The sequence below is a fragment of the Haliotis rufescens genome, unplaced genomic scaffold (genome assembly GCF_023055435.1).
Source record: "Haliotis rufescens isolate VD_foot unplaced genomic scaffold, xgHalRufe1.0.p SCAF_1, whole genome shotgun sequence".
Taxonomy (NCBI): domain Eukaryota; kingdom Metazoa; phylum Mollusca; class Gastropoda; order Lepetellida; family Haliotidae; genus Haliotis; species Haliotis rufescens.
In genome coordinates this window covers 36815136-36839261 of record NW_025963779.1, presented here as the reverse complement: position 1 = coordinate 36839261, position 24126 = coordinate 36815136, and the positions used below count along the sequence as shown (strand labels likewise).

Here is a 24126-nt window from a genome sequence, read left to right as displayed (position 1 = left end):
GAAGTCTAAAACTTGAAAGTATGTAGTTATCAATCATTTGAATATGTCCAATAATTCCATTAACATATTTACGGACCCGTGAAGATCCGGGGTTCAGGCTCGCTGACTTGATGCATGTCATCGTATCTCAATTGCGTGGGTCGATGCTCATGATGTCAATCACTGGATTGTCTGGTCCAGACTCGATTTTGTACAGACCGCCGTCATATGGCTGGAATATTGCCGAGTGCGGCGTTAAACAACAAACAAACAAAACAAACCATATTTACGTTTACAGCAACTCACATCTAGAGCACAGTCCCCATGTAAGGACAAGATCACATCTTATAATACGCGACGTTCACCTTACAATACACGACGTTCACGGTGAGCAGTGTGATGTTGTTTGAGTGGTACTTGAACTAAATACGGAACTCACACGCATAGCAGACCAACCCGTTCCGCAGGCCGACGTGCAGACATCCGATGCCATTAAACTGTCTGTTTTCAGTGCACAGTCCAGAATGGTAAATTCACATTCATTTTGAATAGATTCTTATAATATCCAGTCCTCTGGTCTGTAATTCTATAGAATGCACAGTTAGTGATTTATAGAGGAAAGGGCATATAATGCGCTCAGTGTGTGACAATTTAACCTTCTTTTTTTTCAAATGTTTAGTGTGACAGTTGAAACTAGCCATCAAAGTGTCACGGCTCTTCCCGTTGGATGCCGTACACCCTCGGTAGGCGAAAATCACCTGTCAGCATTGGTTGTACGTCTTTACCTCCTTTAGTTTAATATGGAAGGAAACTTTTTCGGATTATGGGGGCTCGTGGTTTCCTTTGCTCTTGGACTGCTACTTCCCGCGGGGGTGACGAGTCACGGGCGGATGATCGAGCCCCCCATGAGATCGAGTATGTGGCGGTTTGGATTTAACACGCCGAAGAATTACGACGACAATGGACTTAATTGTGGCGGCTTTGTGGTAAGTTCACGAACTTCACGCAAAATAACACCACGAACCTATTGAGAATAGAAACCCATTTTTGTTTGTTTGGAATCACGATTGTACTTATCTATGACGTGTAAAGTTAGATAAAGGCTGCTTATCGTGACTTTGAGTTCACGACCTTCTGATATGGAAATGTCTGTCGTGTCACAACAGGGCACATTAACATGCATCATGATGCTCTGGCACTACTGCGCATGCCTGGGACACCGATTAGGTCTTATATAATTCTCTTAAAGATATTCAGAGATTGAATAGAATTGAATCAGCATGGCTTTTGTGTATATGTAGGAGAGCGGGGACGAGTGGCCTTACAGTATCTAAACCAGTGGCGGATTCACTGGTTCTCGGGGTGCCCCCCCCCCCCCCCCCCCTTTTTCTTTTACAGCAAATGACTTTTTGTATGCCAACTACCTGCCATGATGACGTGGTGACCTAGTTGTTTAAGTAAAATTAATACTGGTTTGCTTACAGTGTTTGTGTGATTTTGGGGTAGGCTTTTGGGTGCCACCCCACTGAAGTTACAAAACGCACAAGTGGATACCCTACCCCCCTTTCTTTAAACCCTGGATCCGCCTTGGACACATTCTATTTCGTTATAACCGTAGTTCGATATAATGATTGAGTGTGTGAGTGAGTATGGTTTTACGCCGCTTTTAGCAATATTCCAGCAATATCACGGCGGGGGACACCAGAAATGGGCTTCACACATTGTACCCATGTCGGGAATCGAACTCGGGTCTTCGGCGTGACGAGCGAATATTTTAACCACTAGACTACCCGACCGCCCCTAGTTCGTTGTAAGCGTATATACAATATACAGCATATATGCAGCAAATGGCCTTGACCAAAAAACATAGTTTGTTATATCCGTCTGTTCGTTATAAGCGTGTTCGTTATACACCTAGTTTCCTGTATTTAATATTTGTAATTATAAAAATATATATTACAAAGGAAACTTGTCACTAGACCACGTATTTTGTATGATCACAGAATCAACACCACTTCCAAGATGGCAGGTGCGGGGTGTGTGGAGATCCCTGGCAGGGACCAAGGCGGAATGAACCAAACGGTACCTACGCCACAGGAACTATTACCCGGCGGTACCGTACGGGGCAGAAAATACCCCTCGTCCTTGACATCACCTCGAACCACAAGGGTTACTTCGAGTTCCGAATATGTCCGTGGAATGACCCCAAGCACGCCGTGGACCAACTGTGCCTGGACAAACACCCTGTCCGTGTGGAAGGGTCGGGGTTGCGCTACCCCCTCACTCTACAGGGACCTTTTGTGATGGTCAACTTGACTGGGCAGCTTCCGGACAACCTGACCTGTGCCCAGTGTGTCTTGCAGTGGAGGTGGGTTGGAGGTCAGTACTCAAGCGTCATGTATGGATACGTTGTATTGTCATGAGGAGGCGGTCGGGTAGCCTAGTGGTTAAAGCGTTCCCTCGTCACGCCGAAGAACCATGTTCGATTCCCGACATGGGTAGAATGTGTTAAGCCCGTTTCTGGTGTCCTGGCGTAAAACCATAATCACTCACTCACTGTATTGTCATGAAGTGGATGGCAAGTATTATCGAAGGGAGAAGTAGTGGCATGTAACATACATCACATATGGTCATCATATTTTGGAACCCAGTTACAACGCTAAATTGAATATGCTTTTATTAATATTCACCAATAAGTCAATGCAATATTTAACTATGATCAGCAATAGGAAAATCCATGAAGACCCAGGTTAGAATAGGTCTTCAGCAACCCACGCTTGCCGTAATAGGTGACGATGCTTGTCGTACTCACGGGATCGAGTGGTCAGGCTCGCTGACTTGTTTTGACGCATGTCATCGTATTCCGATTGCATAGACCGATACTCATGATGTCAATCACTGGATTGTCTGGTCTAGACTAGATTATTTACAGATCGCAATCATTAGCTGGAACGTCGCTAAGGACGGCGTTAAACAACAAACAAACAGTATTACGGTTAGTACCACTGATGCCATAAACAAATCCCATCTGATAAATATGCAAATAAGATAACTTAGACTGATCTATGTTCTGCGTTTCTGTATACCAGATCATTTGACACTATGTAATAAATTGGGCGCTTCGCCGTAGGGAGATTTGTGACCGTGACGTTTCCTAACATTAGCATGATATTCACTCGCTTCCTGAAGTTATCTTAGTGTGCACGGCTGCGCCACCTTTCGCGTATGCCTCGCCTCTTGAGTGCGGCATTAAACAACAACAAAACAAACAATATGAAACGCCGTGCAATAAATGTTGGCAGCCTGTTAAAAACATAGTCTTGAGCCCACAAACCAGTGTTGATTATATGAGACATGCCCAGTCAGTGCTCCAGGACAATTCAGTCAAGTCACATACTTTAAACCAACCAACCATCCTTGTATTCAACGCTGACGACTGGCATGGCAGCCAATAGGACAATAAGCATTCTAACTATACTTAAAGTCATCTCTTCGTCTGTGCAGGATCCGCTGCTTGTGAGTTTCCACCAGTGCTAAACTTCCACAACTTCCCTTCTTCTCCCACCTGAAGCAAACACGCATTGGTTCGCCCTCAACACTGTTCCGCCTGACTCTCTCATTCACCCAGAACATAATGTTTCCTGTAATAAATTAAAAGTTTAACAGTCTTTGCGATACATGTGGAAATAAGTGTCCATAAATATAATGTATCAGTTATTGCTAGCCATTCACCGACCTTTTGTGTTGTACTGTCATCCACTACTCTCTGGTGTCTGGTTAAACACTTGCAATGTTTCGTTGCACAATCATAAGCCACATTATCATATATTCTGAAAAAAAGAAACCAAAAACTGATTATAGATTTTAACATATTTTATATATCATATAGATAATCAACAGATGGTAATCGATTTTCAAAATTGGCACACATCATTGTCATTGACCCAGATTCCATATGGCACACGTGGAACTGTGGATTTTCAAATTCATCTGTTCTCAATATCTTGTATGGCCTCCATTAGAGTCCAAAACTGACTGGCATCGTCGTCCCATGGAAGCAATCAGACCCCGAATTATGGCCCGAGCAATTTTCACCAACTCTGCCTGCAGTGCTTGTGCCAGCTGTCGGAGGTTCTGTGGTTGTTCCTGACGTGCTCGCAGTCGTTGATCCAGTGCATGCCATAAATGTTCGATTGGGTTTAAATCTGGAGACCTGAATGTCCACAGCAGGACCTGGATGTTGTGATTCCTGAAAAAAGCCGTTGTCAGTCTTGCCGTGTTAGGTCGGGAATTGTCTTGTTGGAAAATGACGTTCGCTTGTTGCATGACGGGAAGGGCCTATGGCCGAAGAATCTCATACGTTGTGCCGTTAAGTTCCCCAGAACTTGCACCAAGTCTGTTCTACCAGTGTAGGATATGGCTGCCCACATCATCACACTACTACCACCAAATATGTCCACTTCCTGTATTCAGTTTCATGCATAACGTTCCCCGATACGACTGTAAACACGACGTCTTCCACCCGCACGGCGAAGCATGAAACGTGACTTGTCAATAAACCAAACTTGTCTCCATCGCAGTTGTGACCATACTCTGTGACCTTGACACCATTGACGTCAAATTGACACTCGAACTGGTTGTCTTGCGCGAAAACCTTCAACGGGTAAACGGTTCATCACTGCCTGGGCTGATATCCTATGCAATGCGGTATTGCCGTGTTGTAGAGCTGGCCGTGGTGGTTCTTTCACGTACGTGTCGTAGCCGTTTGAATCAGTCCTTTGCTCTTGTAGTGATACTTGGTCGACCGGGAAAGGTCACATGTCGTCCCGTGTTACTGATAACGGTTCCACAGTCTTGTAATGGTGCTTAGTGCTACGTGGAAAAAAACTGGCTACAGCTGAAAATGATTCTCCAGTCTTATAGCCACGAAGTGATGATTCATGTGCATGTCATGTTGGTGTGTTTCGGCGCCACGTTGTTGTGTTTTTGCGATTTTTCCATCGTTTTAACCAAATTTCGTAGACCTCATTCTTTCCACATAAATCAGTCCTAATCCATGCCGAAATGACCAATTCTTTTTTGGTATTAATTTTGTATGGATGTCGGCAACACTCTATCAGGTATTTACGATGTTACTTTTTTGCGTTTTTCTTTTTGCAAAGTACACATATAAAATGAATAGGGTTAAGGATGCTATAAACCAATCCTGTACCAGGATCCGATAAATATGCAAATGAGGTCACCAAGTAGGAACACATTTTAGCTCCATTCAGCGTTGCAATGTCTGCTTGGTCTATAAACTATTGTTTAGAAAGGGGTTGCTCGGTGTGTCTGTGATTCTGTGAACAAACTTGGTTGCAAGTTATATGGCAAATTTATGAAAATTGCGGCGATCAGGTCAATGTCTTAACTTACGCTCGATTACATTTGATAAGGTGACACAATTCTCTTAGCCGTACAGAATCCTTGGACACCGGATGCCTAGTTGTATAAGGGGACGCAATTCTCTCAGCCGTACAGAATCCTTGGACACCGGATGCCTAGTTGTATAAGGGGACGCAATTCTCTTAGCCGTACAGAATCCCGGGACACGGCATGCCTAGTTGTATAAGAGGACGCAATTCTCTTAGCCGTACAGAATCCTTGGACACCGGATGCCTAGTTGTATAAGGGGACGCAATTCTCTTAGTCGTACAGAATCCTTGGACACGGGATGCCTAGTTGTATAAGGGGACGCAATTCCCTAAGTCGTACAGAATCCTTTGACACGGGATGCCTAGTTGTATAGGGGGACGCAATTCTCTTAGCCGTACAGAATCCTTGGACACCGGATGCCTAGTTGTATAAGGGGACGCAATTCTCTTAGCCGTACAGAATCCTGGGACACGGGATGCCTAGTTGTATAAGGGGACGCAATTCTCTTAGCCGTACAGAATCCTTGGACACCGGATGCCTAGTTGTATAAGGTGACGCAATTCTCTTAGTCGTACAGAATCCTTGGACACGGGATGCCTAGTTGTATAAGGGGACGCAATTCCCTAAGTCGTACAGAATCCTTTGACACGGGATGCCTAGTTGTATAGGGGGACGCAATTCTCTCAGTCGTTCAGAATCCTTGGACACGGGATGCCTAGTTGTATAGGGGGACATAATTCTTAAATTTGATATTTTATCAACTATTAAAATTTATTTTACGGAATGATAGTGCAAATGGTGCACTATAACAAATATATCAAATATTAAAATATTAAAATTTATTTTACGGAATATTAGAGCAAATGTTACACACATATGAAATATTAAATTGTTTTAAAAGAAATGATAGAGCAAATGGTGCACTATAACTAATATATCAAATATTTTTAATTTCTGTTGAGGAATAATAGAGTATTTGGTGCCCTATAACAATTATGTCAATATTTAACTTTCTTGTAAGGAAAAATAGAGCAAATGACGCAGTATAAAACTTTTAAACAATTACGTTTTATTACAAGTTTGGATCATCTGAATATATGTAAAGAGACTGACATAAAAAGAGAAGGGAGGGACTTGGATTGTAACTCACTATATAAATTCGCAGTTTTAGATTGATTGTGGATCAAGTAAAGAAAATAGTTTTATATCTTCAACTAAAATCCATCCTCATATATATTACATGCACAACGTATCAGTCACATCAAGTGTAGTCTTTAATCTAGGTATTGTTACAGACCCTCTAGAATTCCGCTAACATGTGCAAGAGGAGGATGTAGTGCTGGCGTTTCCAGATCTCCATAAACCTGTCGGGGGTGACACATTTATGCCTTGTTTGTGTGACCTAGCTGGCAACCGTTATGTACAAGATAGGAACACTGTCAACCTTAGGTTCATTGTATTGTCACTGATATAACGCAATTTGTGGGTGGTTTGACGGTGATAAAATCAACGTATGTATCTGTTGCGAAAAGCGAATGCATCACTGCTATGAAAAGATGACATCATTTGAACTTGTTGTTTTGCTTTCGAGACATTGAAGACATTTTGGATGAGCGGTAAAAAGCTACTTAATATTTGAATATTAAAATTTCCAATTTTAAAAAAAAGTACATTAATTCCCGAAAGTGTTTCGGGAATTATTGTACTTTAAAAAATAGTAATATGATGCTGCATATGTAAATTTATTTAAATACTGCTTTAGGGGATGAGATTGTATCGGAAAAAATAAAGTGTCCCCCAAAATTCTCGAAATTTATTGTTTTGCTTCAGACTTAATAAAAAGGGTTGCCTGCCACAAGGTCACATTGTTGAACGGTGTTTTTCTTTTAATTAATTCATGCTCACAGTGTTGAAAAAATATATATATATCTGGTTTGGTAACTGTATCTGAAAAAAATTTATCTAATCTCGATGCAAAACCCCAGGCCTCCCAATAGAATATCAGATGGTCCTTTACTGTTAGTCGCCGCCCTATGATATTCTTGGTGTGTGTGTGTGTGTGTGTGTGTGGGGGGGGGGGGGGGGGTCAGTTGTTTAGCTTCTGCTTTCAGGGAAAACAACAGTATAGCTCAAACAACAAATAACCCCCATCAGCTCCCCTGCCACCTTTGATTATTAAATGGTGGGGCACTTTTATTATAAATACTCTTCGTGTGATATACCTGACATAAACAATTAGTGAGTGAGTTTAACGCCGCTTTTACCAGTATTCCAGTTATATCATGGCATGTCAGCTTAATGTGGTAGGAAAGACCGAAGTGATGCAGGTCTCAGGCGTTTAGCTCTTCGGTGAAACCCACGAGCACGGGTATGGTGCTGACAAACCTAGAAACATAATCGGGGCGAGCCGGGATTCGAACCCACAATCATAGGTTTCTGGCGTGCCCAATGGACGCAACTCACAGCGAATCGCGGCGTATTAGACGACTGGGCCACCCGTGCCCCCTACATAAACAATTAAGTTAATTCGGTGTCATGGGTGCGAGCATAGTAATCTCAATAAACTAAATCATTACTCCCATGCGATACTTCTCGGTTGTACTAGAGGCGTGTGAGCCTTATGAGATTACCCTCTCCCTAAGACCTTACCCTCAGGCTATCATGTCTTAGTTTATATTGTTGACCCGGGATTCTCTCCTGCTCCATCCACACCAAGTTGTCCACAGATGAAAACAGTACCAGGAGCACGTGTTGACCAACAGCCAGTGGTCAGTTAGTGTCAGTGTAGTATCTCTAGTTTATTACTTGTTGCTTGATTCATGGCGGTTACAAGGAAATGGAGAACACGATCAACGAATTTCTTGGATATATTCGTCATGAAAATGTCCATGGTTTCATTACATTAGCATGATATGTACGAAATGACAACAATTAAAATGTCATAATATTTTTAGAATTACTCACAATACAGGATGTATGATGCTTATTTGTTCATTGCTTTGGAATTTCCACACATACACACACGTTACAGTAGCCCGTGTCCACACATACACACACGTTACAGTAGCCCGTCTCCATACATACACACACGTTACAGTAGCCCGTCTCCACACATACACACGTTACAGTAGCCCGTGTCCACACATACACACACGTTACAGTAGCCCGTCTCCATACATACACACACGTTACAGTAGCCCGTCTCCATACATACACACACGTTACAGTAGCCCGTCTCCATACATACACACACGTTACAGTAGCCCGTCTCCACACATACACACGTTACAGTAGGCCGTGTCCACACATACACACACGTTACAGTAGCCCGTCTCCATACATACACACACGTTACAGTAGCCCGTCTCCATACATACACACACGTTACAGTAGCCCGTCTCCATACATACACACACGTTACAGTAGCCCGTCTCCATACATACACACACGTTACAGTAGCCCGTCTCCACACATACACACGTTACAGTAGGCCGTGTCCACACATACACACACGTTACAGTAGCCCGTCTCCATACATACACACACGTTACAGTAGCCCGTCTCCATACATACACACACGTTACAGTAGCCCGTCTCCATACATACACACACGTTACAGTAGCCCGTGTCCACACATACACACACGTTACAGTAGCCCGTCTCCACACATACACACGTTACAGTAGCCCGTCTCCATACATACACACGTTACAGTAGCCCGTCTCCATACATACACACACGTTACAGTAGCCCGTCTCCATACATACACACATGTTACAGTAGCCCGTCTCCACAAATACACACGTTACAGTAGCCCGTCTCCACACATACACACACGTTACAGTAGCCCGTCTCCACACATACACACATGTTACACTAGCCCGTCTCCACACATACGAGGGGCGTTCAATAAGTTTTGCAACTTCAATATAAGACCAAGTCGCAGAATATCTTTTGCACTTATATTTTTCAATATAATCTGCATTCACCTCAATACACATATTCCATTTGTCTTTCAAGCATTTAATACCACTTTTATACAAACCGCAGATTGGCCCTCTACCCATGCCTCTGTGGCAGCCTTTATGTCTCCGTCATCCTGGAAGCGTCTTCCACGTAGGGCAGATTTCATTTGCCGGAACAGGAAATAGTCACTGGGGGCTACGTCTGGGCTGTACAGTTAAATCACCCACCCTACAGCTCAGACATATCCCCCAGTGACTATTTCCTGTTCCGGCAAATGAAATCTGCCCCTAGTACACCCTCGTCACGGTAGCCCTTCTCCACGCACACACACGCACATACACGATATTTTTCAGATAATGTATTAACGATGGTATCAAGATTGTACTGAACATTGCAGCGACGGGGAGTGATCTTTCCATATATCATTACGAATATAATAATTATTGATATGACAACTCTCACCAATCGTATATGCCATATCGCTCACACCATAACAATCGCCTGGTTTATTGAATTTTTAAATACAGTAAACAACGGTTATAACGAACTACAAGGGACCATTAATTTTAGATCGTTATAACCGTAGTTTGTTATAGGCACATAAACACCCTATATACAGGAAATCGATGGGACCCAAAATCAGTTCGTTATATCCGTCAATTCGGTATAAGCGTGTTCGTTATAAACGTAGTTTACTGTACATTAACAGTGAAATGTCGGTCGTTTATGCCACATCCAAAATGTGCATTTTTTACCACAAAAGTACGAAGCTGAAATCGAGAAAGGGAAAGGTGTTTTATTTTTTGTTATATTAGTGAGTGAGTGAGTGAGTGAGTGAATGAATGAGTGAGTATGGTTTTACGCCCCTCGTTTAGCAGTATTCCAGCAATATCATGGCGAGGGACACCGGAAAAGGACTTCCAACAGTGTACCCATGAGGAGAATCAAACCCGGGTCTTCGGCGTGACGAGCGAACGCTTTAACCACTAGGCTACCCCACCGCCTTCTTTTATCAGTAGCCATGGTTCATGTACTGTAAATATAACACGTTTTAATACATTTCATCACAAGTGAATCATAAATGTACCAACATGTTTCTTAAATGTCTGCTGGAATAAATGTGTGTCCATGTTCCAGGTCAGCATATGGGTATCAAGGACGGCCGCGAGTGCATGGGGTGTGGCAAACAAGAACAGTGGCACAACTGTGCTGACGTTGCCATAGGAAACGACTATCCCCTGTACGAGATGGGCCAACCTGGACATATTCAGGGAACCGTGTCGCCACCCACAGTTTCCACCCCTTCGACTGCACATCCTGTTGTGCCTGGAGGTCAAGATGTCAAAACTAATGAGGTCAAGGTCAAGAACTTTGCACGTCAGCCCTCATCAGGTGGGCGATTAGGGGCACCAACACCTGTAGAAATCACTGCAGAAGCTTACAACGGAATGAACATAGGAATGCCCGCTCGGAAAGTATCGAGGTTTGAACCTAAGATACAGCCTGCTGTTACTCTTCCTCCAGACAAGGGGCCGTTGAAAACGTATTTAGCAGGCACCGCTCCCCCGCCACAACCTCTGATCATCTCATCGTCAGATCTCTTCTTCCAGAAGCCGGCTGAGCCAGACGTTGGCGTGAAAGATGCACAAGTCCCAGATCCACAGGAGGATCCGAATCTTTCCAGGGGGGTCAGTTTTACTTCGTTAATGAAAAGAAATAACAATAATCGCAGCAGTGTGCCCACTAGTTTCGGGCACGTCCAAGCAAGTGCAGGCACCTCGCAGTTCATGAAAGTTTCACTTCAGTCTCTGACGGGGAGCCCTACCAAACATGTGAACTCTTTCACGGGGAAATCCTTCCTAAGCCGATTTGGTAGCTATCCTTACAGAATGTACAATTCAAAGGATGAAACACCGTCTGTCCTCATATCAAGCCAATCTAGTTCGTCTAGATCCTTTCACAAAAAGCCACCATCTGTATCTACAGTTTCCAGAGCAAATCAGAATGGTGCAATACAAAAACAAGCGCCTGTCGACCTTCCGCAGGAAAACATTCCTCTTATAACGAACAAAAAACAACCAAGAGTCCCTTCTACACCTATAACTACTTACCCGACCACTACAAGTACAACTACTACAACTACAACTACCACTACGACTACTACAACCACGACTACTTCACCAACTACAACAACTACTCCTATTACAACAACCACTTCTTTGACGAAAACTGCTATATTTTGGACTACAAGTACAAAAGGAACTCCCACCACCACTACCACCACTTCAACAACTGAAAGACCACCAACAACAACTGAAAGACCACCAACAACAACAAATGAAATACCACCAACAACAACAACAATAACTGAAATGCCTCCTGCAGTCCCTTTTACTCAAGGCTATTTCATTACAGATGCGCCTCTAGTTTCCACATACGGCCACAATTTCGTCCCGTACGTCACAAACTACTACCCGACAGAGCTCTACTACATCACAAACGACCTCACTCCCAACGCGCCACCCGGTGAGTACCTTGGTACGACTCCTATTCCTGTAGCTCTGGGTCCATACGCAGCTGATGTCCCCATCGAGTCACGACCATCTCAACACCCAGCAGCACCGACAAAGACAGCAACCAAAACACCAGATGTCAACGCTTCGGCAACAACATCATCGCCAGAAAGTTTCAGTGAGTATGGGGTACTGACTAACAATAACCCAGTGTTTGTGCCGTCCAACGCTATAGTGGACCCTAATCAACCGTGGATGACACACCAGGACCACCTTGCATCAATGTCTTCCCAAATGTCCAATGTCCCTCCCAGATTCGTCCCTTATCAAATAGCTATGATGAACGGTCAAGTAATAGTTCCACCTGGAATGTCACAAGCTCAAGCACAAGCACAAGCACAAGCACAAGCCCTGGTACAAGCACAGGCCCAGACCCGGGTACAATCACAAGCACATGCTCAAACTCGGGCACAAGCACGGGGTCAAGCACAGGGTCAAGCACAGGTACAAGCTCGAGCACAGCGCATGATGCTGAATCAGCAGAGGATGATGGCTATGCGAGCCTCTGCGGTGAACGGTGGACCTGCGAATTTCAACATGATGACCCAGGGCCCAAGATCCACAACTTTCAACGCCCAACCCACCAATAGGAACTACCCCATGTGGGGTCAACAGGTGCTTCCACGTGAACTAGAGGGTGTTCCAGGACCTATGTGTGCCTCGGGACGGTCCATCTGCAGAGGGAAGGGGGTATGGGCGAACATGCAGAACTTTGACCGGTACTGTGCCACGCAGTGCATGATGGGACTTTGTCCCTTCAACCTGTGCATCTGCGCATGTCCGGGGGAGGAGTTTATCAGGCAGGATTGTCGGAGCTGGATTGACACAAACCACATGAACAGATGGTGTGAACAGAATTGCATGGGGGGATTTTGTCCAGCTGAAATCTGTTACTGTAAAATCTAGCAATACATGATATCTGACACATATGTCAAGAGTTAATTTATTTTTCAACCAGTTTTGTCTTTAATGAAGTCTCTTTGGGGTGGTGGACATATCATAAAAACAGCCTAGTAATCATCTCCGCACTACTATGCTGGTAGCTCAACAATGAATTCTGCACTATGTTTCTTTGTGTGTGGTAATCGATTGACGGTATAAATAAACGTTTTATCCAGTATTATGCCATAATACGTGTCTTTGTTCTCGACTACACGTCGTGTGACTGCACCCTGTCTGATGAATTAGCCGATGAACAGTACTTGGTGTGGTCAACGTTGGCGGCGTAACATAAAATGTTGGTACACAGCGTTACGGCCTTATTAAAGAAGAACTCCTCACAACTGTACAGTACAAACTTTCAATCTAGGTCTAGACGCTGTAATCAGTACGCTGTGTGCGGCGGAGACATAGTTAATATATACACATGCACAAAAGTTAAGCGCCACCATATTCATAGTCTCTTGATTTCACGTGTGGGAATCAGAAATACGAAATATGATGATGTATGACTGAATTAGGCTTCCATAGTTCCAAATTTGTCCAGATACCACAAGGAAAGCGTGCTTTACGTGAAATTCAAGTTTCAGACACGTGGTTGCATTTTGCTCCTGTGTGAGATTCCCCTTCAAATAGAGGTTGAAAATCAGCCATGGTGAGGAGAAAGATAACGAACGCTGAAAGATGGCAAGTGATAGGCATGAAAAATGCTGGCATGTCATGCAGGGCCATTGCAAGAAAAATGGGTCGTCATCACAGTATTATCACTCGTTTGATTGTCAAACATGGTCAAACCAATGTCAATGACAGGCATAGGTCTGGTAGGCCAAGAAAGACCTCTAACAGAGAGAATAGACGTCTTTTCAGGATAGTCAGACGAAATCCATTTGCCACTTCAACAGATTTAAGACTGCAGTGGATTACCCATCAGAGACTCTCGACGATGACCTTAAGGCGTCGCCTCAGAGCGGCTGGTTATAACACCAGAAGACCAGTAAAACGTCCTCAACTGACTGAGAGGCACATGCGGAATCGTCTGATATGGCGTCGTGCCCGTAGTCGATGGAACTTGGCCAACTGGAGAAGGATCCATTGGTCTGACGAGTGTCGAATGCTGCTACGAACTGTTGATGGTCGAATTCGTGTTTGGAGGCAACGTAACACTCGTTTTGCACCAAGGAACACCCAGAAGACCTTAGCATGTGGCGGGGGGTCTGTCATGATATGGGGTTGTGTTCGTGGAAACCTGAATGGCCAACAATACCAAGATGCCGTTCTTCGTCCAGTGGTAGTCCCTCATTTTGACAACCACCCTTTTCAGACAAGACCTGTTTACATGGACGACAATGCTAGACCACACAGATCTCGGGCAGTTTTGGCTTATTTGCGTCAAGAAGCTATTGCCACTCTTCCATGGCCGGCCTGTAGTCCGGATCTTAATCCGATTGAGCAGCTCTGGGACATTCTTGGCCGGAAAATCAGACATCGTGATCCCCCAGTTCAAAATCTCGCTGGACTTGAAGCCGCACTTCATGAAGAATGGATCCGTTTGCCTCAGAGAAGCATTCAACGACTTGTAATGAGTATGAGGCGTAGGGTTGAAGCTGTGGTCAACGTCCGTGGATCATACACTGATATGGTCCGCTGATATCATGACAGTTACATGACAAAAAATGTTTTTCAATGTTTTCTAATCCTTCAATTTCTGGTCTTCGGTAAAATTCCTTTCTGCTCATATTCTTTTGGAACACAAGATAAACTTGCTTTAGGACAACTTTTGCATCACATGAGGTTTACATATACGGCTTATAGCAATCGTTCATCTCGTTATAATAGTCATCATTAAGTGCCAAAAGTAACAGCTCACAAATATGGTGGGTGGCGCTTAACTTCTGTGCATGTGTATACATAATACACTTTGAAGTGAGTGAGTGAGTGAGTGAGTTTGGGTTTAACGCCGCTTTTAACAGTAGTCCAGTTATATCACGGCGTGTCAGCTTATTGTGGGAGGAAAGCCCGAAGTGATGCAGGTCTCAGACGTTTACCACTTCGGTGAAACCCACGAGCACGGGTATGGTGCTGACAAACCTAGAAACATTATCGTGGCGAACCGGGATTCGAACCCACAATCATAGGTTTCTGGCGTGCCCAAGGGACGCAACTCTGCACAGCGAATCGCGGCGCCTTAGACGACTGGGCCACCCGTGCCCCCCACTTTGAAGTAGCAGGCAATCAAAATGATGTTTATGGTTTGCTGGAAATGCCAATTTGCCTGAGGCTAGATCCGCTTTAATAAGAACTTATAACGATGCCAGTAATTATGTAGTTGTTTGTTTGTTGTTTAACGCAGCACTCACCAATATTAAAGCAAAATGACTGCGATCATGATCGATCTACGCAATTGGAGTACAATGACATGCTTCGCAATTGGAATACAATGACATGCATCAACCAAGACAGCAAGCCTGACCACCCGATTCCTTTGTCACTTCTTACGGCAAGCATGGGTTGCTGATTTTGTTCTCTAAGATCCTATATATATTACATATACTCATAAAACATGGAACCCGTAAAGATCTGGGGTAGAATAGGTCTTCAGAAACTCAAACGGCGATTATGCATGTAGTAAGAGGCGACTAACGAGATCGGGTGGTCAGGCTCGCTGACTTGGTTGATGCACGTCATCGTATCCCAATTGCGTAGATCGATGCTCATGATGTCAATCACTGGATTATCTGGTCCAGACTCGATTATTTACAGACCACTGCCATATAGCTGGAATATTGCTGAGTGTAGCGTTAAACAACAAACAAACACAAAACATAGTATTAAAAAAGAGATGCAAAACCACATTTCGGAGATATTGAGATGACTTAAATTATTAATTTGTATGTAAGACATTTTGCATGGTAGTCTACAGTTGCTAAAATGACAGTTCACAGGTCCAAGCCGTCATGTAGCTGGAATATTGCTGAGTGCGGTATTAAGCAACAATCAAACAAACAAACTAAATACGCCAGGAAATGTACACTGTTTTTCGATTTGAACTGGTCAAGGTATCGCCAGTATGGATTTGCCATGGTGCGGTCCGCCTCAAATACAACTTGGAACTACCTTTGCCCTGTTTCAATACTCATGACATCTTGTCCAGCTAACAGTTCATTTAAAAAAGACTTCTTGCTTATTAAATATATCCACTGATATATCCGTTGATTTTGTATGCCGAACTCGAGTTCATAAGACATATTTCGCTTGGTTGAAAATCTCAAGCTCATCAGCGAGAACACTGTTGTGCTAACTTAGATATAGTAGAGAAGATGGTGACGCCACTTCCGAAAAGAAGGTACGGTGGTGAATTTGCTCAGGGTGTAATTGAAAGAAGATACAGTACACACGGATGTTGTAATGTTCAGACAAAGACATTTTATTACAGGAAATATGGTGACATTGAGGATAGTAACGCCTATATTGCCTATTTGTGAAGAGAAGGGGACATGTTGACCCTAATTGTGGGCATTATTCCACAAACTAGGCTTTGATACAGGCGAGTGTACACCTCGGGAAGATGTTTCCGTTTAGGCATCTACATATTTCCAGTGTAAACTGATACCACTGTTGGACAGTTTAGTGAGATAGTTTTGGTGAAGAGACCTGGAGTTTGTTGTGGCAGCCCTATAACTTTAATGACATGCAGTCGATGTCCCAGGGCATGTTATTTCTGTGTCTTTTGGCAGAAATGGGAATATTTTGTTTTGAATGCATCCTACCCCATCAAAATTCAGTTTGACCAGGTGAGCTCCAGATTGTACAACACTAATCTTTCAGACAGGTCACTGAGAACATATTGTATCTCTCCAGTACTGATTTATAGATCTGGTCATGCTCATGTATGAATATTATGCACATTCATGAAAGAGAGCTGTCATCAGTGGCATAATATATAAAAGGAAAACAAAAGTTAACATGTTAATGTAAATTTATTGACACCTGAAAATTAAAAGTAATTATGGTCATACTGGCAAAATGATGAATTTTATAAGTCATATTCTAACAAGTCAAATGTAAAATTTTCTTTTCCTTAAAATGGTGCGATGGTGCCAGGCTGTGATCGCATCACACTGATAATGTATGCGCTACTGAGAGTCTGTGTTATTTCTCAATGAATTTGATTTGTTTTTTGTTTTTTTACATTTCAGTTTAGGTCAGATACTCTCATTCTGACGGGTGATCTGACGGACTATTGGTCACACGTTGTTTGTTGGCATTGTGTGGCACAGCACAACAGGCTTTTGTTCTTTAAACATGTCTTCACACAATATTGTCTGATTATTTCAACAGATGCTCCAGTTTGACATATTACCTTTTAAAGTGGTGGTCCTTAGCAAACGGTGAGTAGCATATGTCATCATGAGGAGAATCCCACATGCCAAAGTTCAAATCGCTTAGTCTGGGACCATATTTACAGAGCCAAATATGAGAGAATTTCAGAGCATGGTCCAAACAAGGTCAAAATTATATTTTTAAAACAAATATGTGTTGAATCTCACAACAATGTAAACATACCAAATTTCATTACATTTTGTACAAAAAAAGCTGAATTGTGGCCATAAATAGATTTTTCAATATGGCTGCCCTTGTGGCCATATTGCCAAACGGAATTAAACCTCAAGAACAAATTCAGGTGTCATCATTGGTGGGAACAAACACTGAATTTCCAGTTTCATGGATCCAGTGGTTACTGATGAGAAGATGTTCACAGAGGCCGATGGGAGACAAGCAGGTCACGACATAAACTCACCGGACTTTCAGTTCGAACAATTTGCTGAAGAATTGTATTAGAGAGCAGGCACTCTGTTAGAACATGGCTGAAATGAATTAAAGGGAATTGTACATAACATTGCTGCCATGTGGCTACTGGTCAAACATATTTGGGGGTCCTGAGAATGTATGGCTTGCTGTACACATTTTAATTTTATAAGAAAATATGGACATAATAACAAGATTGTAAATATTCTGATGTGGCCATCAGCTATACATATCTATCTATATCTATATCTCTTTCTCTCTATAAATAGATATCCTGAAATAGCATAGCAACTTGATTATTTACCGAGTACTATGATACAGCTTGGATACTGCATCATTAAACAACAAACAAACATGGCAATTTCGGAGTATTCACAGGTCTCAAATAATAAAATAAAATACATATTTATTGGTATTCAAACATTTCCAATAATCTTCACAGACACTATGCTGGATTATAAATCTTTTAAAACTTCCACAACAGTTTTAACAAACACTGATATTGCACTGGTCCCTGTTGGCAGACTGGATAGCCAGACAACACTGACAGGAAGTAACTTCTGTTCAGGCCGACTGCTTTATTCTTTATGTAACATAATTTGAAAACTAATATCTCAAATTGTTTAAATTAGAAGAACATTTCCTGGCCCCCTGAGTCATTTAGTCATGTTGGATATAGGTGGTAGATGTCTGCCTAAAGCAACTGATCAGATTATCAAAACATTTGTGGCACACTTCACTGACACTGATTAGTATTTGTCGTCTTTACTAATCATTACTTAACTGTGAAAAATCTCATTAGCATCTGTGTACCAATTAGATAATAGCAGTGTAGCAAGTGATACAGACAGTTTACATCCTTGTCAGACATGTGGCTAAACTTGTAAGAAGACACTTCTGGCTCAGTTCCTTGATTTGCCCCAGAACAAGAGTCAACAGTATAACACATATAAGAACATGAAATAAATATACAATCTTGCAATGACAATCTTATTTATTTCTCATTTTCAAGTGCTACCTTTGGAGGAAACTTGTGATCAATCTACGAACCAGATCCTTAAGGTACACACGAGTAATCAGTGTCTGAAGCAAGCAGCAAGGGAGGCAACTTTGTACATCATGTCTGCTGATGACAGACATGGTCATGCTCCAAATCCTTAATCAGAAGTTTTCTAGGCAAATACTTTTGGAATGTTGGAGAAACAGATTTTCACACATTGCATGAAACACATTGCATGAACAGTCTTGCATAGATTCATCTATATCATATCTGAGATCACAAAACACTTCTTAACTCAAACCTTACATACAACACAATATCACAATCTCAAATAAATATTTCGTACATTTATTTAATTACATTAACAGTCAATAATTAGATATTGATTCTTCACAAACATGTCACACAACACACAAAACTCTTTTCACCTCGACACACATCGCAAGGGGCACATCATTTGTTCCACCAGATGAAAGTGTTTATAGACAGAGGTTCCAACTTGACGTTGGCATAGCCCAGGGCAGGGTCATGCAAGCTCATCAAATACTCCCCATCAAGGCTGAAAACAACACCTCAAATTCATTAGTAATACATCCAATTGCTTATAATCATGTGGACTTTCTGTTTATACTGTGTTAGGATCTGATCAATGAGCAAACCTTCATACACCCTTTATAATGTTTTTCTGTGATGGTCATTCAAAACTTGACCTAGCTACAGGAAACACAAGTAGTATGGATGAATGCCTCTTACACATAGGCAATATTGAACTCGGAAGTTGATATATATGCATTTTCCTCCCCACAAACTTCATACTATTGAATAGTGAAGCCTCCTAGTTATGCAAACCTGCCTTATATACAGCGATATACGGATTTGGATTCTTACTAGTTTGTTGATATTTTCAAAAGCTATTGCCTGAGAAGCAATATTTTTTTCTCAGCCCTAGTTGTAGTAGAATCACGAAGGGTACATGGGGTTTTATGCATCCTGCGTTAACAAGGGATGCATTAAACCCCATGTACCCCGAGTGATCCTGCTACAACAATAATATTTTTTTATATGACATTGTAAAAGAATTAAAACAAAATCAAAATAGATAGAAAACAGCTGTTCCATTGAGTGGAAGTTAAAGCTTGCGCTATGTCCCATGACTTACATTGACTCGGAAAAGTGTGTAACTATTTGCTTCCAAGCGGAGCATAAGGGGTTTATTCTGCCTCTCAGAAATCCATGTGCAGCCCGTTTTGCTCGTGGCGAGGTATAATAGATTTATACACCCGCTGAGAAATTTATTTCCCTCCAAGGCGAAATACATAGTATTTTATCAAGATCACATGGACCAATCAGATCTCATCATTCTGACATGGAGGTATGAAAACGGTTGTTGAACCTGTGATGCATCTTTCAAATCAATAATTAAATCAGTCAATGTTTTTCTTGGCTGCTGTCAGCAATATTGCAACTCTATAACTGCAACCTACTAATTACTGTGCCTGGATCAGGCAACCCAATGGCTGACGGTATGAGCAACAAACAAAGCAGTAGAGTCATGATGCCACACAATCAATCAAGTAATATATTGTGGCCGTCTGCTTCTCTAGTTAGGTGTCTCCCACAACCATCAGGGGTCCCACAGAACTATTCTGCCCTGGAACCCTAATGGAATAAGCAAGCATAAATATAGTAGTTGTCATCCATATCTCACGCATCATCTATTATCTTAGAAAGCAGTTTAAGCCTTGCTTTCTTGGCTGACTGTATCCATAACAAAACTTTTTAAAGAATGAAATTCTGCTGTAAGGTTATACACTCACCTGTTGTGGATGACCAATACCACAGAGTCATCGGGTAAAAGAAATGCCACTGTCTCAATTGTTTCTACAGAACCACTTGCATGTAGGGATATCCTTTTCGCTCCTGGGACAATAAATTTGCTGCAAAGAAAATTTGTTCAAATCAGTTGTTTCCCTTCTAAACATGTAGTGATACTAGATGGTGATGAGGTGAAATGGGGTTTCTGCTTACATACTAGTCCGGACTAATGCCGACAATGCTAGCCCACTGAGATACCATGCCACAATTTAACATGAATACCCCACTCAGACGCTGTATACTGAATCAGAGCCGACCAGTCCTTGTTTTAGCCCCTTAATGCCGAGTACACCACATCTTTTGATATGATACGGGCGGGGATCAACCCCGACCCTCCGCTCTCCGGGTGGATGCTCTACCACTAGACCACGGAGGCTGTCTACCGATACTAGAATGATCTTCACATGTCATACTGTTTTTCCAAGTTTTATCATCTAATGTCTTTCAGAAAATGGGAGCTGAGTGCATCATGTTTTGTGTCACAGGCAACTGTATATATTCAAATCAGAGTCAAGCGATGATCCATGGTCACACATGGTAACAAGGTGATCACCATTTTAGTAAGCTCTTACGACAAGCATGGTGTTCCAGCCCGACACAAACTTGTCTGGTGGCTGGGATCTATTCACAGTGGCCTGTCTAATCAATTCTGGAGCAGGCCAACCAGGGGTTGATGATGTGAACACCAGGGAACCAGAGGAAGGTCTAAGGAACAGTGGCTGTTTCAATGGAAGTTGATGTCCAGAATTTACCTGAAATGGCCGAGGGCATAGAACATAGGCTGCTTATAGAATTCTTTGCCGGTAGCATTGACAATGACAGGGCTGTCCACAAAGTTGTTGGCCCAGTTGGGTCCGCCCTCGGTGTCCAGCGCTATGTTCCAGTCTGTCCAGCCGGTCACCCAGTGGTTCAAATCCTACAAGCAGCAAGGGGGTTCCAATAAACACCTCACTGATGGACTAATCCTTTGTGATCACATCCTGACAACCTTGTGACAAGTTCAACATTACACACTACTTCAAACCTCACCAGAACCTCCAAATTTGAAAAGTTGGTAAGACATTTCAAACTAACTCAGTCAAGATTCAAAAGGAAGGTACCAACAATTTGTAACATAATTACACACAATATGAAAGATAAAGCTTTAAGTATACAAACAGCTGCTTTTTCTAACACATCCTGACTCTACTGGTCACAGGTTGCCATTGGTCACTGACAGTGTACATCCATGATCCCCCTACAGCTTCACAATAGAAGAGTAGTTGGAGCATGTATGTTGTGGGATAACTTGAACCATGCCAGCTCTGGCAGTCTCATATGGTATTGGTAAAACACACTGATACAATAAGGTACAGCTGCTTGAAGGTTGTGGCTCAGAGTGTGAGACAACCTGTATGATGGAGTGTGAGACAACCTGTATGATGGAGTGTGAGACAACCTGTATGATGGAGTGTGAGACACCCTGTATGATGGAGTGAGTGTGAGACAACCTGTAAGATGGAGTGTGAGACACCCTGTATGATGGAGTGAGTGTGAGACAACCTGTATGATGGAGTGTGAGACAACCTGTAAGATGGAGTGTGAGACAACCTGTAAGATGGAGTGTGAGACAACCTGTATAATGGAGTGAGTGTGAGACAACCTGTATGATGGAGTGAGTGTGAGACAACCTGTATAATGGAGTGTGAGACAACCTGTAAGATGGAGTGTGAGACAACCTGTAAGATGGAGTGTGAGACAACCTGTAAGATGGAGTGTGAGACACCCTGTATGATGGAGTGAGTGTGAGACAACCTGTATGATGGAGTGAGTGTGAGACAACCTGTATGATGGGGTGAGTGTGAGACAACCTGTATAATGGAGTGTGAGACAACCTGTATGATGGAGTGTGAGACAACCTGTATGATGGAGTGAGTGTGAGACAACCTGTATAATGGAGTGTGAGACAACCTGTATGATGGAGTGTGAGACAACCTGTATGATGGAGTGAGTGTGAGACAACCTGTATGATGGAGTGAGTGTGAGACAACCTGTATTATGGAGTGTGAGACAACCTGTATGATGGAGTAAGTGTGAGACAACCTGTATGATGGAGTGAGTGTGAGACAACCTGTATGATGGAGTGAGTGTGAGACAACCTGTATTATGGAGTGTGAGACAACCTGTATGATGGAGTAAGTGTGAGACAACCTGTATGATGGAGTGAGTGTGAGACAACCTGTATGATGGAGTGAGTGTGAGAAAACCTGTATGATGGAGTGAGTGTGAGACAACCTGTATAATGGAGTGAGTGTGAGACAACCTGTATGATGGAGTGAGTGTGAGACAACCTGTATGATGGAGTGAGTGTGAGACAACCTGTATAATGGAGTGAGTGTGAGACAACCTGTATGATGGAGTGAGTGTGAGACAACCTGTATGATGGAATGTGAGACAACCTGTATGATGGAGTGAGTGTGAGACAACCTGTATGATGGAGTGAGTGTGAGACAACCTGTATGATGGAGTGAGTGTGAGACAACCTGTATAATGGAGTGAGTGTGAGACAACCTGTATGATGGAGTGAGTGTGAGACAACCTGTATAATGGAGTGTGAGACAACCTGTATGATGGAGTGTGAGACAACCTGTATGATGGAGTGAGTGTGAGACAACCTGTATGATGGAGTGAGTGTGAGACAACCTGTATGATGGAGTGAGTGTGAGACACCCTGTATGATGGAGTGAGTGTGAGACAACCTGTATGATGGAGTGAGTGTGAGACAACCTGTATGATGGAGTGAGTGTGAGACAACCTGTATAATGGAGTGAGTGTGAGACAACCTGTATGATGGAGTGTGAGACAACCTGTATGATGGAGTGAGTGTGAGACAACCTGTATTATGGAGTGTGAGACAACCTGTATGATGGAGTAAGTGTGAGACAACCTGTATGATGGAGTGAGTGTGAGACAACCTGTATGATGGAGTGAGTGTGAGACAACCTGTATTATGGAGTGTGAGACAACCTGTATGATGGAGTAAGTGTGAGACAACCTGTATGATGGAGTGAGTGTGAGACAACCTGTATGATGGAGTGAGTGTGAGAAAACCTGTATGATGGAGTGAGTGTGAGACAACCTGTATAATGGAGTGAGTGTGAGACAACCTGTATGATGGAGTGAGTGTGGAGACAACCTGTATGATGGAGTGAGTGTGAGACAACCTGTATAATGGAGTGAGTGTGAGACAACCTGTATGATGGAGTGAGTGTGAGACAACCTGTATGATGGAATGTGAGACAACCTGTATGATGGAGTGAGTGTGAGACAACCTGTATGATGGAGTGAGTGTGAGACAACCTGTATGATGGAGTGAGTGTGAGACAACCTGTATAATGGAGTGAGTGTGAGACAACCTGTATGATGGAGTGAGTGTGAGACAACCTGTATAATGGAGTGTGAGACAACCTGTATGATGGAGTGTGAGACAACCTGTATGATGGAGTGAGTGTGAGACAACCTGTATGATGGAGTGAGTGTGAGACAACCTGTATGATGGAGTGAGTGTGAGACACCCTGTATGATGGAGTGAGT

At 42.8% G+C, this 24126-nt stretch overlaps 2 protein-coding genes across 3 annotated transcripts in view; one reads left to right on the top strand and one right to left on the bottom strand.

The window, feature by feature from the left end:
- The first annotated feature begins 604 nt into the window (after positions 1–604).
- LOC124135702 (mucin-5AC-like) lies at positions 605–13053 on the top strand. The gene is made up of 3 exons (XM_046501180.2): positions 605–965; positions 1983–2358; positions 10498–13053. The coding sequence occupies exons 1-3, from the start codon at positions 780–782 to the stop codon at positions 12837–12839; spliced, it is 2904 nt and encodes a 967-aa protein (XP_046357136.2). The 5' UTR covers positions 605–779; the 3' UTR covers positions 12840–13053.
- Positions 13054–16994: 3941 nt separating this feature from the next.
- LOC124135701 (lysosomal acid glucosylceramidase-like) overlaps positions 16995–24126 on the bottom strand; it is a 33844-nt gene continuing 26712 nt past the window's right edge. For both annotated transcript variants that reach the window (XM_046501179.2, XM_046501178.2), the window contains exons 8-10: positions 21306–21469; positions 20496–20615; positions 16995–19237 (exon numbers count right to left, since the gene is read on the bottom strand). In XM_046501179.2, coding sequence (XP_046357135.2) covers positions 19132–19237; positions 20496–20615; positions 21306–21469 — 390 coding nt within the window. In that variant the 3' untranslated portion in view covers positions 16995–19131. The remainder of the gene's footprint in view (positions 19238–20495; positions 20616–21305; positions 21470–24126) is intronic.

Bases quoted from the DNA above. Each gene is read 5' to 3' on its own strand.
- LOC124135702 (XM_046501180.2), top strand. From the start codon at position 780: ATGGAAGGAAACTTTTTCGGATTATGGGGGCTCGTGGTTTCCTTTGCT. The intron at 966-1,982 runs GTAAGTTCACGA...GTATGATCACAG, and splicing joins TTAATTGTGGCGGCTTTGTG to AATCAACACCACTTCCAAGA. The intron at 2,359-10,497 runs GTCAGTACTCAA...TCCATGTTCCAG, and splicing joins GCAGTGGAGGTGGGTTGGAG to GTCAGCATATGGGTATCAAG.